This window comes from Misgurnus anguillicaudatus, chromosome 21 (assembly GCF_027580225.2).
Source record: "Misgurnus anguillicaudatus chromosome 21, ASM2758022v2, whole genome shotgun sequence".
Taxonomy (NCBI): Eukaryota; Metazoa; Chordata; class Actinopteri; order Cypriniformes; family Cobitidae; genus Misgurnus; species Misgurnus anguillicaudatus.
This window is the reverse complement of record NC_073357.2, coordinates 46630171-46645425: the sequence shown is the minus strand read 5'-3', so window position 1 is coordinate 46645425 and position 15255 is coordinate 46630171. Positions and strand designations below refer to the sequence as shown.

At 38.2% G+C, this 15255-nt stretch overlaps 2 protein-coding genes and 1 long non-coding RNA gene across 7 annotated transcripts in view; 1 reads left to right on the top strand and 2 right to left on the bottom strand.

Moving 5' to 3' along the window:
- The window catches only part of gc2 (guanylyl cyclase 2), a 9929-nt gene extending 2513 nt beyond the window's left edge, over positions 1 to 7416 (bottom strand). For 3 of the 4 annotated variants that reach the window (XR_008645761.2, XM_055210959.2, XM_055210952.2), the window contains exons 1-15: positions 5845 to 7416; positions 4949 to 5253; positions 4495 to 4849; positions 4337 to 4421; positions 4131 to 4227; positions 3933 to 4058; positions 3700 to 3780; positions 3410 to 3586; positions 3107 to 3263; positions 2862 to 3011; positions 2627 to 2775; positions 2319 to 2482; positions 822 to 1014; positions 339 to 513; positions 167 to 265 (exon numbers count right to left, since the gene is read on the bottom strand). Coding sequence is in view for 3 of the 4 variants with exons in the window: in XM_055210959.2 (XP_055066934.2) it covers positions 167 to 265; positions 339 to 513; positions 822 to 1014; positions 2319 to 2482; positions 2627 to 2775; positions 2862 to 3011; positions 3107 to 3263; positions 3410 to 3586; positions 3700 to 3780; positions 3933 to 4058; positions 4131 to 4227; positions 4337 to 4421; positions 4495 to 4849; positions 4949 to 5253; positions 5845 to 6571 (3040 nt within the window). In the remaining variant the exon portion in view is untranslated. Of the gene's footprint in view, positions 1 to 166; positions 266 to 338; positions 514 to 821; positions 1015 to 2318; positions 2483 to 2626; positions 2776 to 2861; positions 3012 to 3106; positions 3264 to 3409; positions 3587 to 3699; positions 3781 to 3932; positions 4059 to 4130; positions 4228 to 4336; positions 4422 to 4494; positions 4850 to 4948; positions 5401 to 5844 lie in introns of those variants that run through there. The other variant, XM_055210968.2, reaches the window with a different exon arrangement.
- LOC129448544 (uncharacterized) lies at positions 2325 to 13124 on the top strand. Of its 2 annotated transcripts, XR_012360031.1 has the most exons (4): positions 2325 to 2566; positions 2653 to 2797; positions 3395 to 3600; positions 12987 to 13124. It is a non-coding gene; the product is annotated as an uncharacterized lncRNA (long non-coding RNA). The 2 variants fall into 2 exon arrangements; XR_012360032.1 differs by lacking the exons at positions 2325 to 2566; positions 2653 to 2797 and adding an exon at positions 2843 to 2970.
- Positions 10152 to 15255, bottom strand: rasl11a (RAS-like, family 11, member A). The gene is made up of 4 exons (XM_055210993.2): positions 14291 to 15255; positions 13965 to 14021; positions 13792 to 13874; positions 10152 to 13322 (listed from the first exon to the last, which is right to left on the bottom strand). Exons 1-4 carry the CDS (start codon positions 14439 to 14441, stop codon positions 12852 to 12854), a joined length of 762 nt encoding a protein of 253 aa, XP_055066968.1. The 5' UTR covers positions 14442 to 15255; the 3' UTR covers positions 10152 to 12851.

Sequence of the window (15255 nt, the reverse complement as noted above, 5' to 3'; positions counted from 1 at the left end):
ATACAGTGCATATATTTACTCTAAGGCTGTTTGTTAATAAAACAATAGATTTTGCTATTTAGGGGCAATAATACAGTTAATATAAGACATATCATTCATCTGACATTTACAAATTTTAGCAGTTTCACTCTTAAGCCTTTAATTTAAAGAATTGGTTCTGGCTTACGCATTCCACTGGACTCCATTCTAGAAGCAGTGTTGACCGTGTCCCCAAACAGACAGTACCGTGGCATAGTCAAACCCACCACACCAGCCACACATGGACCTAATCAGAATGCGATATATTGAAAAAACATTTTCCCAGTAATCTTGAACCAATTTGTTTGGATCAGTCTCACCTGTATGAAGCCCTATTCGGATCCGGACAGGTACATCAGGCATATGTTTCATCTTAAAGGTGCCTACAGCGCTCAGAATGTCCAGGGCCATATTTGCGATCTCAGCTGCATGACGGTTTTCATTTGGCACAGGTAGACCCGATGCCACCATGTAAGCATCACCTATGGTCTCCACCTGCAAGCAGCAATCATAGAAGGTTTGTCCAATTTGCATATTACTGCACTATTTTACATCATACATTTTCATTTGTTGTCTATACTACCTTTCGAAAATGTATACAAGAAGTCCAGCATGTAAGGTGTATGTGCACAACATAAGGTATATTTGATTCACAGCTAGAGAAACATTCATTACCATACAAAAATGTATGATATTTAGGACAACAAATAGATATGGTCACAACAAACTAACTGCATGAACTGAGCAACAAACAAATAAACACATTTGCTTATACAGTGAATTCATGCAAAAAATGGTGTTACCTTATAGACATCATGATTGCCAATTATAGCATCAAAAAGAGTGTAAAGGTCATTGAGAAGGTCAACCACCTCAATGGGCTCGCTATTTGCTGAGATTGTGGTGAAGCCAACAATATCACTGAAGTAAAGACTGACACTGTCAAAGTACTCTGGTTTAACTGTAGTCCCATGCTTCAGAGCCTCTGCAACTGACCTAGAGAAGATTAGGCAACAAAACACAATTAAGTAAATAATCAGACTAATTACTGTATTCATTATTTACTTTATGGTTTCTCAAAACTATGCTTTAATTTTTTTAACAAAACTGATTCCTTTCTAAACAATCACAGTTGATAGCACCCATGGTAAAGACTGGATATAACATGACGTCGGATGTCAAAACACAACCAGGGCCGGCTCGTGGGGTTGTGGGGCCCTAGGCAAGATTATGAAGATAGACCCCAATGGCATTGTAATTCTGTATTTATTATTTTTAGTGAATTGTCATGTGTGGATTACTCAGATCTCATTAAATCTTTGATTTCAGTGCGTAAAGAATGTGTACTTCAAGGGATGAGGTGGAGAAGGCCAAAGTGACCTGATGTCAATCTGTAAAGTTGGGCAAGACATTCTATTTCGGTTGAAAATGAAAATCAGGTCAACGTCAAAACCCAACGTGAGTTGGAGTTCAAGCTCTAAGTCGGGCAAGAATTTAAAACTCAACGTCGGGTTGATGTTAAAACCCAATGGTGGACTTACATAAAATTCCAACATTGTCTTGACATCAATGCCAAAGTCAGGTGGATGTCAAAACCCAACGCCAGACTTACGTCAAATCCCAATGTCGTCTTGATGTCAATTCAAGTCAGGTACTGTATGACGTCAAAACCCAACGTCGGACTGACGTCAAAACCTAAAACCCAACGTCGGGCTGACGTCAAAACCCAACGTTGGACTGACTTCAAAACTCAACATATGGTTGATGTCAAAACCCAAGGTCGGACTTGCCGAATTCCCACTCCCTGTCAATATCGGACTCCTCCTCACATTTGGCTGGTTTAATTTTCCTTCGTATAAGAGGACATTTATAATATATCTTTTCCACACAGATGACACAAAGACCAGTGATTGTTTTACATTGCCATGAAGTTGTTCAGCTTTCTTTTAGTTTTTGTTATGTGTTATCCTAGTATATCTGTTATGTGCATTAACTATGCATATTGTGTAAAATGTGTACATTTAATGTGCATGTTATGGCTGCGGGTAAATAAAGCTAAATTAATTAGATTTGGCTTTAACTATTATTCCACGTAGGTTGTGATGCTATTTTAGTGATTGTTATTATTGACTATGTCAAGATGCATATAAATCTGACCACTAACAAAGCAGTGATGTATATAAAATGTGTAAAGATTCTTATAATAACAGCATATGGGGTTGGGGTGGGTGAGTGAATAATGTACATATTTGTGTGAACCCTTCCTTAAAAAATATAATGTATGTGTTTCTATCCCTTACGGGGGCAACATTTGTGTTAGAAGTTTCTCAGTCTTTTGTTTCTCTATTTCCAACTCCTCTGTCCTTTCTCTGATCAGCTCCTCCAGGTTGGAGGAGTACTGCTCCAACATTCGCAACATAGAATCGATGATGTTGGTCTTCTTCCCTTTATTAACATTCTTGAACTGTAGAAAGAATGAAGAAGAGACAAGAGAGAGAGAAGCAGGGAATGATATCAAAATTATGCAGTTTTCCATAGTCGGAACAAAGTAATATTTTCTATTTATCTATTATATAAATAACAGTTTGGGAGTATTGCTAATGTTAACCTGGTCAAAAATGTCTTCAAATGTAGGTCTTTTCTCTGGCTGCTCATTCCAGCACTGCTTCATAAGCTGAATGCACTCCATTGGAGCGTGATCCGGGGACACAACGGGCCGGCACATTGGAGGAGGCTTCCGGACCTTCTGGACGATTTCTATTGAGTATTACATACATACGTGAGTATCATACATGCATGCATCCATCTAAAGCGGGTCATGTGATTTCTGCTCATCAACAGACCATCATAAGACAGCTCCAGCGTGCAGTATGGAGGCCCTCGCATTACCACCTCTTGCATGATGATAGAAAAACTGTACACGTCACCAGGCAGACTGCCATACAAACCAGGGTAACCCCCTCTCAATATCTCTGGGGCAGTCCATAGAAGGTCTACAGGTTACAATGCATTAACATTACATGCATGTTATGCAATGCAATACGAAGACAAATACATATACAGTAGACTCTCTCACTATAATACTTACCCTCGGCTGGAGGTTCAACATAAGGAAATTTCTGAGCTTCCAACACCTCATTGTAGCCGTAGTCTGTGATTTTAAGCACAAAACGTCCATCGACCACACAGTTCCTAGATTTAAGCCTTCCATGACAGATGTTTCTGTGGTGAAGGTATTTCATACCCTGCGTGCCATTCAAAAACACACACACAAGCTTTATGTATAGCAGTACAAAAGTATATTATTATTTGCTTCATGTACTTATATTTAGATTTTTGTATTAATGATCTGTTTTTATTTGTATATTTTTCAAAGCAATGAAATAAGTACCTTGATGAGGTCCATAATAAGAGAGGACTTGAACATCCAGTCCAGTTTGACGTCTTCATTTACCAAAAGATCTTCCAAGCTGCCCCGTGAACAGAACTCCGTTACTATGGCAAAGACTCCACAGTCATGGAAGAAGCCGAGAAAGGGGTTAACGTTCTCATGCCTCATATCTTTCATCTGGTGTATGACAGGTAAGATGCAGTGAAGAAAATATTCGACAGGGATTATAGAAGTGTTGTACACAAACAAGATAAGCACTAATCTAATTAGAAATTTCGTGGCAAACCAACCAGCTCAAATACATCACTGGTATTAGGCGTGATGCTCTGGAAGTTTCCATATGGAAGTCTTTTCAACCATGCCCAGTCACCCTGTCAAATGAGCAAGAGGATACTTTTATACTAAAGGTGCCTTTTAAAGTATTCTACACTTTTTCCTAGTACTTTTTTTGTTTGTTTTAGAAATCCACCTAAAAAAACATTATTTAGTTGGTAGACTGCCATATTGAGTGTTTTTCTTGTACCTCGTAAATGGCAATATTTGAATTCTCATAGGTGGCTGGCGATTGCTCAGACAGTGGAGACCTGAGGCTTCGCTCTGAAACTTCACTTATTCTCATCTCACTGGTTTTGTCATCCAAGCTCAGCTTCTGTTTGTTACACAAAATAACTATTAGAGTTTGTCAATGTCTGTTCTGAGTGTATGTGAATGTGCTACTAACCTTATTGCTCAGAGATGGGTTGATAAATGTGACGTCATTTAAAGTCAGCAGGATCTTATTAGGACCTCGCACCATTCGGATCTGATTAATTCTACGCCTATAGGAAACATTTGAAAATTTATCATTTTAAATGTTACTGAAGTTTTCTACACAACATAAAAACTCATTTAGTTTAATCTAGATTGCAATGTGTTGTTGATGCATACCTAATAAAGTAAGAACAGCCAATCAAGAAGAAGATGAGCAGAAAACCGCAGAGGATGATTAAAACCGTGTTGAATAGATTCACACCTGTGACAGAGAGGGCAAACAGTCCTTAAAACGCAAGTGAACCCTACAGTATTATGTGCATAACCTCACTCACCTCCACTACAAATATTCCCAGGTGTAAACCAGCAGCTGGAATCGGTTTTGGGTGGTCCCCCTTGAGGGAAGTGAATTGACCGACCCAGAAAGCGCACCATATCTGTCTGCATCTCTATACGATACGTAGGTTGCAACTCCCAAGAAAAGCCATCAGTATCCAGCACCACATAGTCCAGCATGCCAAGCCCAGAAGAATTTGACTGTAATGAATGGCTGAAGCCTTTATATACCAGGTTACGGGCATTTTGGGCAATGTTTCCCCCAGACATCCACTGACCTGATGCCCTGACACTTTGCACGGCATGAGCCATGACCATAATGGAGGAGTAAATGGTGCCAAACAATGGAGACACCTGTTGGATGACAAAGGTTTAATCTAATTATTGAATATCTAATATGTGCCTAGTCATCAGTAGTCAGTTTTAAGTCAATTTAACGCCCTATTCATGTACCTGCTGTGGATTAATGTACATGGGCAGCTCCCCTTGCTCCTGAGCCTTTTTAAAAGTGTGGTAGAAAGACTCTTCCTTTGGAGACTCAATAGTGATGGTGAGCATGGCATCATAGGCTCGTAACAGTTTACTATTATGGCGCAGGGCTGGTTGGGCTATGTGATGGTAGGGAAGACTGTAAAATAGAGTATCATAAGGTATGAACACCAATGATCCATCTGTCATCCGCATGTCATATGCCGTCTCCAACAGCAACTTTTGGGCTGTTCCACCAATTAACACTGAGTGCATGCAGAGAATGACCACTGCAAAAAGCATTGAAAAACAGAGAGGACGGGTAGAAAGAGTAAATAGGGGGCACTTGTGACAAATTATTAGTAGCTTTGTAGTATCGTTTAATATCTATGTACTGAAGAAATTGTAATGCATTCATTATAGAATAATATGAAACCATTCTAGCTTTCCAACCATTTAAAGGCTCTCTAAGCGAATAATGTGCGACGTCACTTCCTGTTGATGTTTGAACTGTTTTCAAACAAACGGAGCGTAGCTAACGCCTCCCCCTCCCTCTCCCGTCCGTGCTTTCATGAACGCGCCCAACCCCCACCCCCAAATCCGTCGTGTCGTTTATTGGCTGTAACACTTTGTTTTGTTGTGCTAGGTTTGGCCACTATGTTGATATTGCCGTTTGTCGAGCCTGAGCTGTCTACAGAGAACACGTTTTTTTACAGTTTGATCAGCGGACAGGCAGCAAGCAGATAGTGAGGAGATGTTTGCTGTATGTAACAAAAAATGTTTTATGGTCTAAAACACGTCAATTCGCTTAGAGCGCCTTTAACCATTGCCTTAAATATGCATAGACAGTCATTCCAATTTTAGCAGTGTTTTAAACTCACAGCGAAGATCTTGCACCTTCTTGATCTTGACCAGGGTCTTACGCGCACTGTTGTGGTCATTACCAAAGGATGCCACTATGCCAACAGGCATTCCATGAGTCCGGAGGGCATCAGCCAACTTTATTCCCGTCTCCACCCAGACATCCTCGGCTGATGAAATGATGCCCACATGTGCCCAGCGAAAGTAACGCATGAAGCTCAGCAGCGCAAGGGTGGGGAGTGGCATGGTGCGGGAAAAAGTGGGATGACTACGCGTGTCATCCAACTCATATCCGATGCAAGACCAAGAAAACACTGCCTTATTCCAACTCTTTCCTAAGAGAGAGGCGGCTTCACAGTAACCTGGGTTAACAGGGCCAATAAACCCAGACGCTCGAGTATAAAAACCAAGAAAACGGGCGAGAGACTGTGATGTCACACATTCCTCTTCCAGGATGACATAATCAAACGTGACGCCGTCTGAGAGTGATGGATCTTTATTGATGCGTGCCACAGCTAACCGTGCGGCCACATCAGGGTGGGCTTTGGTAAAAATGGGGTCACATGACCAAGGTCCCACCACACCAACCTTTATGGTGGCAGCTGTTGAAACAGACAGCTGGAAAAGGCACAAAAGGGTTATAGTGGACCACAGTGGCCGGAGACACAAACTTTGGTTATGGGTCTGGTGTCCTCTGGTGGCCCATGATGGAAATGAGTTGTAAAAGACACTGGGTGGCTGTAGCATTGCAGGCTCACAGTTGGGAAGTTGGCACACCTTGAAATGTCTTCATGTCAGTCGTTTCACAGTCAGTCACAGCAAACTGAGGAGAAAGGACCATATGTAAACATGATATTCATAACAGGACTGACCAAACTGCTAAATCTGCTTGCTGTTAGCTTGTGACATGCTAAAGGTAAACTAATTTTAAAAAGGAGTATGATTTAGTCATGGTATAAAGGTGACAGTTGGTAGTTTGAATAGTTTGGTAATTCATGACAATCATGTGTTAAGAGTTTTGCAAGATCCATTAGTAAATATTTCATTACTGCACTGTAAAAAATGCAGCATTGTTATTATTGGGTCATTGTTATTCAGCATTGAGTCAAAATGGTAAAAACCCAGCCACTGGGTTAAATTAACTCAGAAAATGTTTATATTTGACCCAAACATGCAAATAACCCAGCTTTTGTGTAGGATTGTAAATGTTTAAATCCTGTTAAGGGTACAGCGTAATTCAGTAATGCTAAGGCTGATGGTCAAATAAGCAAAAAATAAATAAATCTTTCACGACATTATCAATTACTGATTCATTTTAAACAACTACACTCTGCTATTTGGGTCAATATCACTATAAAGTGAATTTGAGACTGCAAAATATCCCCCAAAAAAATCAGAGATTCTCATCCGGGGATGTGAACGCTAATATAGTTATAGTTATTGTTATAATGTGAACGGCCCTTTATACTTAAAAAGCACTCATTATGAATTGAGTTATACCTGTGTTTTTCAGTGTATAAAAAGTGCATTCTTGCGCTGCTTAATGAGAATTTATTTTTGAAACAAAGTATATAACTGATGTTATTCCTCTCTGGGTATAGACTCACCGATCAAATCAGCAAAGTGATTGATTATTTCCTTAGCATTCGTCTTTATCTATGTAGGTGTAACCAGCAGTCTAGTGTCCTCTTCATGAAACACAATATATGTAAAAATCCAATAGCAATTATTTCTTGCTACTTGCAAAAATGTTATGAAATAAATCTAAATAAACAACTAGTAGAGTCTATTCAGTGCCATGGATGATTATGGTGTTCCAGCCAGCATTGAGTTACATTTATAATCCTCTCCAAATCTATTCCGCTTTGCATTATGCCATTGCTGACCTTAATAAATGACCTGAAGATTACATCAATCCAATTTTCAGCCTGCAATGACTAAAGTTTTATGCTATGCATGTTCTTGTGCATGCTCAAAGTTGCTGGCAATGTTTGCTAAGACAAACATCATAATAAATAGTATACAGAAGTTCCTTAAGATGGTGAATGAGATGAATGTGGAAAAAGTCTAAACATACTTGGCTTGCTGGGTGTAATGGTAATCCTCAAGCTTTAGACTTAGTAAAGACGTTGGAGTAGCTGTATGTTGGGTTGTGTTAAATAGTGCAGTGCTTTTGATATCTATGTCTATATTTATATAGAAACAGTTAAGATATGAGTTCCTTTATATTGGGGTGTATGGGGCTAGTTGTCACAATTTTATATTTCTTTTAGCAGTTTTGTTATTACTGATCGTTGCAACACATGACAAGAGGTCACTTGTTGCTCTTAAATATGATCTCACACATTACAGATATGGACGCCAAGTGTCTGTCAAAACTAGACTGATCAAAAGAAGGTTATTTCTGTTTAAAGGTGCAGTGTGTAAATTTTAGCTGCATCTAGTGGTGAGGTTAGGAATTGCAACCAACGGTTCAGTCCACTGTTCACCTCTTGTTTTTGAAACACATAGAGAAGCTACGGTAGCCACCACCGGACAAACATGTCATCGTTGCAGGCAACTTGGTAAAAAAAATTGTCCATTAAGGGCTTCTGTAGAAACATGGCTGCACAAAATGGCGCCTTCCATGTAAGGGGACCCTCTTTGTATGTAGATTAAACTTCTCATTCTAAGACAATAAACACATAATATGAAAGATCTTTATACACCCCTGATAATTTAGTTTTGTATATTATTTTGCATTTCTGTCAAGAGGTCCTTCTAAAAATTACACACTGCACCTTTAATTCCTCTGAAATTATGCATTATTATATTTCAAACTCTTTTAAGAGCTATAGCTATATCTGTATGAGTTAATATAGTAAGCTTTGTCAGATATGGTTTGTGGTTTAACTGTAACACAATAAGGCTATCTTTTCCACTGACTACATTCATGAACATATTTAGGAATTTTAAAAAAGGGACACAATCTTGGCAGTTAACTTTGATTATCTGTTAAATCTGCCACCCACCATGCACTTCTGAGCACACACTTTTGCCCGTCAGATTGTTTTATGTAGTGAACGAGCAAAAATTCCTCGCAAAAGACACCTTGCAAAAATCGGAATGTTTTGTCTCTTTTGACATACTTTTAAAATCTGCTTTTGTTTTACATTCCATCACTGTCGTAAAAGTCTCATAAACCTTCCATATGCAGTTTGGAATTTACACAAACTAAAAACACAAACCAATTTCTAGAATCACAATCCAGAGAAAAGTGATCCTGAAATAAACGTGAAAGCAATTACTGACTATGTGCTTGAATTTTGAATTTACTATAATGACTGATATACAGCAGAAACACTTTCAAGTTCAAGTACAAACAGGAAACAAGTGACTATTTATACACTCACAGAAATCCCGGAAATGATGACAGTGATTAATGATAAAGCAGAGCTTCAGTGGGTGCTCGACCAAATAAGCCAAAACATTATTTAGAATAAACTAAATAAAGGACCATTTTAAGCTCCACTGTAATGCTTTTATCTATACAGTACTGTTGAGATGTCGACATCTGGTGAAAGATTAAGAACCGCAAGTGCACGTGTTTATTCAAGTTTAAATTATTATTTTAGACTGTTAAACACCTAAACACTTTTTGGAATAGAAAACAATATCATAAAACTATTAGCATCCCTAAATTTTTTGATGCCACATGTAGGCTTCTGTATAGTCGGAAGTCGGCAGACAGTGTTCAAAGACTTGCTGTAAATCTTTTCTGTTGTAGTAACCAGCAGACAATTTTAAAACCCTCTCTGGTGATACAGATCTTTTCTTTGTGTGTTTATTTTTATATAAGCGATATGTGATATATATAGTTTGTATTTGTTTCATTTCACAGGAGGGTGACATATGGAAACACTGGACATTTGATGTAACTATTACAAATGTAGTTGTAAAGCAAATCTACAAAGCAAAGAAATTTACGCTCTCAGAAATAAAGGTACAAAAGTCGATACTGGGACAGTACCCTTTCAAAAAGGTACACCTTTGTACCCAAAAAGTGCATATTAGTACTTCAAAGGTTCATATTGGCAGTTCAAAGATACATATTTGTACCTAAATGGTACATAATTGTACCGTTTTTAAAGGGTATACTGCCCCAGCTCTGTATTTTTATTTTTGACAGTGTACCAGATTTACCAAAAAGAGAAACAAATGGATCCAAATTTCAGGTAAATTAGTCAAAATTTTAAAGTACTGAAAGTTGGCTGTCAATGGCAGGTTAGTGAAAAGTTCACATAGCTGCTAATAGCACAAAATACCAGAAAAATGCACTGACAAAGTCTTAAACAAAATCTTAATGATTCACGTTTTATGGACTGCTATTAAGAGATCACAATTATCCATAGTTAACACACAGTGAAGCATAACCCAATGAAAATCTGGACCACTGGAGTTACTGTGGAATGTGGTCTACATCCAGGTGGTTTACATTTAAAGAAGACAAATAGACACATTGACTGTTAAACATTGGGGAGTGGATAGCCATCTTGTGAAGGCCATTTCAGTCCTTGAGAGCTGGAGAATTGTTTGCTACACCATCAAGAAATTTAAACATAAAACCATTCAAGTCATTTTAGAAATTACTGAGTTTAGAGCAGCAGTCAAAGATCCATTGGTAAATGGTTTTCCTGTTATGTATTGTATAAAACTAAGTCTTGGATTTTAGGCAAAGTATAATTACAAATGTAGTACCATAGGGCATACTTACAGATACAAAATGTACTGGAGAAACAGTAAAACCATATAACACTGCATCCTGACAGATTCTGCTGAGGGCAAGTCTTAAACCACAATGAGATTTGTCACATTTGGGATAATTTAAAAGATAATAAAGATGTATTATAAAATGTATAGGTTTTTTATTTGTCTTCCATTTCTTCTCTGCGTTGTCTTCCCTTAAATCTCCACCCACTTCCTTCCATCACTTTTTCATTCTGTCTTTCACATTCCCTTGTTCAACCCCCAGTCTTCCTATGGGATTTGTCCTGGTCATGCTTCCTGTGGTTGTGATAACATAATGAGCTCAGAAGAGAAAATATATGTCTTATAACTGTTTCACATCACAGCTGTTTCTCCTCTAATGAGAATTCGAACTTCCTTGTCCAGCTTTCCCAAATGAACTATACTTTTGATGGTAAGGACAAACAACCAATCATACTTCTTTTTGAGCGTGTTGATAACATCAACTCTATTGTCTTTCTTATTTAAGCAGTCCAGGAAGTCATTAATAATCATAATGTCAGAGAGAAGCGTGTACAGTACAGCATACATCTCATGTATTCATGTGTCTCCTATAACAGTAAATATCAGCACATTTGAGTACTCTGTCAGAACCAAATTGTCCCATAGCTGTCACTGGGGCAGTAAAAGCATACACATTTGTACCTAAAGAGTTCATGTTAGTACCTCCAAGGTACATCTTTGTACTTAAATACACTCTTAAAAAAAAGGATAAGTTTAACCCATACTTGTGTAAATATTGGACAGACCCAACTGTGCTGGGTTGTTTTAACCCAAATGCTGGGGTATTTCAATCATATTTCCAATATTAACCACCTATGGGTTAAACCAACAGGGTGTACATATAGGACCTTTTTAAAATGGTTCTGCCCAAGTGACTTCTTTTTTCCTGACAGTGTAACAGGCTTTGTTGTTAAATTACAGGCCAAGCATGTCCAGAACAAAAACACCTCATTCTCATCCCAAAAATATTCAAGAACTATAAAACTATATGTTCTCTGCAAAGAAGTAAACTGCTACAAATGTGGAACATTTGGTCCTCAAGAGGCACCAGCTGAATTAGATTTGAACAAATAGGCGTAACGGGGACAAAAACTAATGCTTAACAATTGCTTCAAAACATTGAAATAGTTTTGGAAACTTCTAACACCCGCTAGGGGCCAAAAAGTATAGAGAATTGAGTCATTCTCTACATTCTCTAGTGTAACATTTGAAATGGTATGAGGAAATTTAGGTTGACACACAAATCTTTCAAATTAAAAGGTTGTATAAAAGGTTGTTGGTTTAAAGGAATGAGAGTGTAAGAAAGCACACCAAAGAAAGCAGCACAGCATATGTATTTTACTACAAACCTGTCTTTTACTTTAGAAAAAAAAGTATTAAAACATTGTTTATATCATTTACTCTCAAATTCTGATATTGGAGAAGGCTGGGGACATTCTTTTACAATCTGCCTTTCATTAGGCCTTTTGGTAAAGAGAAGAAAATGTTTATATTTTAAAAGTGAAGGGTTAGAGGTCAATGGCTTCTTGCACTCACTTTCCTGACCAATAGGTTAGTTAGGAGGTTAGTAATCCCCAAACCTGCTTCAGAGGAATGCAACTACATCTAAGCTGTGAGATAAACAAACGTCTATTTGAGTAGGCTAATGGGACATCTGGACAAGCGAAGGAGACACTCTACGAACCTTCACAATAAACTCGAGCTCTTCAACATAGCATAAGCAGGTCAAATGTCATGGGAACCAGCAGTCAAGAACATCCAATATGATTGCAAAACAACATAGCTTATTAATGTCGCACACTGTCAAAATTTTTGGGACTTTTCTGGAATAACATTTCAGAAAAAAAATCAAGCCACGTGACAATCCTAGACTGCTATTTGCCTATGTAATGACTTGTAGATGTTATTTTGTTAGTATCTCCCTATCTGTTTTTACTTGCATCACTGATATAGTAGGACAACGTCAAAAGAAAGACTATTACATTTACTACCAAAAGTCATGTTATGTATTAAGTCATGAAAATTTATCATAATACTGGAAAATTACAAATCTGTATGAATGACAACAGCTGAATCAAAAACAGGGCTAAATGTAGTGCCAAGAGAGGTGGGATCTTGTATGAGTTCTCACAGCTGGCTAGATCCAATGTTTTGCATTTCACAATCTTAAACGCTTGAGCAACAGAAAGTTGTTCTTAAAAAAACCTTTCTGAATCCTCTGCAGTCACAAAATTGTAACTTATACTGCAGTAGCCGACTTCACCTTGGATGACAGCACTTGCCGAAATCTTCTCTTTAACTCTTGCATGTTTGGGCTCTTTGGCCTGGCAAGGTGTAACCCTCCTTTTCTCTTCTCCCCATTTCCTCCTCCCAGCGCTCGGCTCACCTCCTGACACAGGTGCAGAAAAGCAGCCTGAACGCTCTCGTGGTTCTCCCTGGCCGAAGCCTCAAAGTAGGGTCCTCCCAATTCATCAGCCAGTGCCTTACCCTCGTGTGCTGGGACCTGTCGAGCGCGCAGCAGGTCGCTCTTGTTTCCCACAACGATGATGGGGATGTTACCACTGGGGTGGATTCGACGCACATGTTGGTATAAGGGTTGGATGGTGCGGTAGCTGTTGAGGTCAGTGATGGAGAAGACGAGCACGTAACCATCGGCCCAGTAAATGGAGCGGTTGATCTGTTCCTGACAGTATAGACCGTCTGCATTATCCTGGAAAAATAAAAAAAAATGCTGGTTTTACGATTACGTGACATTTGACAACATTTTTATGTAGAATAAACACCTGTTTAAACATAATTATTCCCATGTTTTTGAACGATTAAAATAATTTGAACTATTGTATGTTTATTGTAAAGAGGGATATGAATTATACAAAAACACTGAATTATACGAATCACTGCACTTCAGCCAGGATCAGGTTCAATGGGTTGAAGAGACTGTTGAAGCAGCTCTTTAGTACGCATGAGTCAATCTAATAAGCTTATGGCTGAACACACCCTTTTTATCTCCTGCCCTGCATACTTTGTTTACAGGCCAAATGTTTGAACGAATATTCCCTACAGTTCATCTGAAACATGCAGGAATCCCACAGACAATGGCTTAGTGATCTAAATGATGATCAACATGCTCATTGTGATGCAACTTTAGCTTAAAAATGTCAGGAAGCGTTGGTAAATACCTGCAGTGAGACACATGGAGTGTCCTGCACTTGTAAGGAAACTTGCTCGCCATCCAAATGAATTTTTCTTGAATATAAGGCTCCTGGAAATTAAGTTAATTGTTAAACATGTTATCTTTAAACATCTGTGTAGTGAATGATCTTAGCATTGTTTCTCTAAAAAAAAGGTTTACCTGTGTTGGCTTCATAGTCTCCTATGAATCTCTTAGTAAGAAATCTTACAATCAGAGCTGAAAAAGCATGAACACTTTGCATTAGCATAATGGAAACAAATCTAGTAGCTTTTTGCGCAAGAGGCATTGTCTTGCTCGGGCTCTGGCATTTTAATAGCATTAATATGCGTAAAATTATATATATCTATATATATTAATTTTACATTATACATGTCTTTATGATGACTTCATTGATAGCCTATCAGATGAATGCATATGATAATGCCATGTTAGAATTTGTTGCTAACTACAAATGTTAAGAGATAAACTTAATTGTATATATTTACCCGTTTTTCCTACATTGTTTGCTCCAAGAACAACTATTTTAACATTTTTGTTTGGCACGCAGTCTAACGCAGGGTACTCCGGTATAGGAACTAGCAGAAAGTTGCTAGAACCACTGCTCATTGTTCTTGGCTGCTCGATAAGAAGACGCATTTAGAAAGCTGTAATTCCTATCAGGCTGTCTGGAAATGCATGTCCTTTTCTTTCTTCCTATATATGCTCGATCCAAACGTTTGGTGTCTTCATCATAAAGGAAATCTTCTGGGATCATAACGAGACATCTGTAATCTTGACTGTTTGAAGAGTACCAGCATCCCGCGCTGCGTTGACACAACAATGGCAAATACTCCTCCAAGATATTAATATTTCTCCTGCATAACACTATTTGATGGAGAAATTAGTAAAAAAACGGCTTATAACCCGCAGTCCCTGATCTTGATCATCAGACAGCTTTGCGCAGACTTCGAATGCGCTTTCAGCAAAAGGAAACGGGGCAAGCTGAAGGGGGGCGTGAGTAAGCCCGATCGACATATGTAGTTCATTTACATACCAATGTATATATGGTGTATGATCGTCGTATAATTAAAAACTTGTAAGGGCTGGGAACTATATGACCACAACCTTATCACTATTTGGCGCTGTGTGACAGTGAATTTGGTTAGCAATGTAATTTTACATCATTGTTGAGCAGTATCTGCCCACATATTCTTTATTGTTTAAAGTATTTTTCTTCAGATTTAAACCAAACTTGTATTCTATAGTATAATATATTCTACTACTGCCATATCGAAAACTGCCTATTGTTGTTGTTGTTTTGTTATACAAAGCAAAAACCCAATTCTATAAACTACCATAAGTTAAAATAATGTACTTCTAATAATATATCTAGTAAACGCTCTCGCAAAAATCAATGGTAGACGCAAGTTGCTCTCGTAACTTAAGTAACTGTTGCGCGAGTTAGTGTTTG

What these genes read in the sequence shown, in the direction of transcription:
- rasl11a (XM_055210993.2), bottom strand. Translation starts at nt 14,441, where the DNA reads ATGCGTCTTCTTATCGAGCAGCCAAGAACAATGAGCAGTGGTTCTAGC. An exon ending in AAACAATGTAGGAAAAACGG is followed by an intron (nt 14,022 to 14,290) that starts GTAAATATATAC and finishes ATGCTTTTTCAG; the next exon opens with CTCTGATTGTAAGATTTCTT. An exon ending in AGACTATGAAGCCAACACAG is followed by an intron (nt 13,875 to 13,964) that starts GTAAACCTTTTT and finishes CTTAATTTCCAG; the next exon opens with GAGCCTTATATTCAAGAAAA.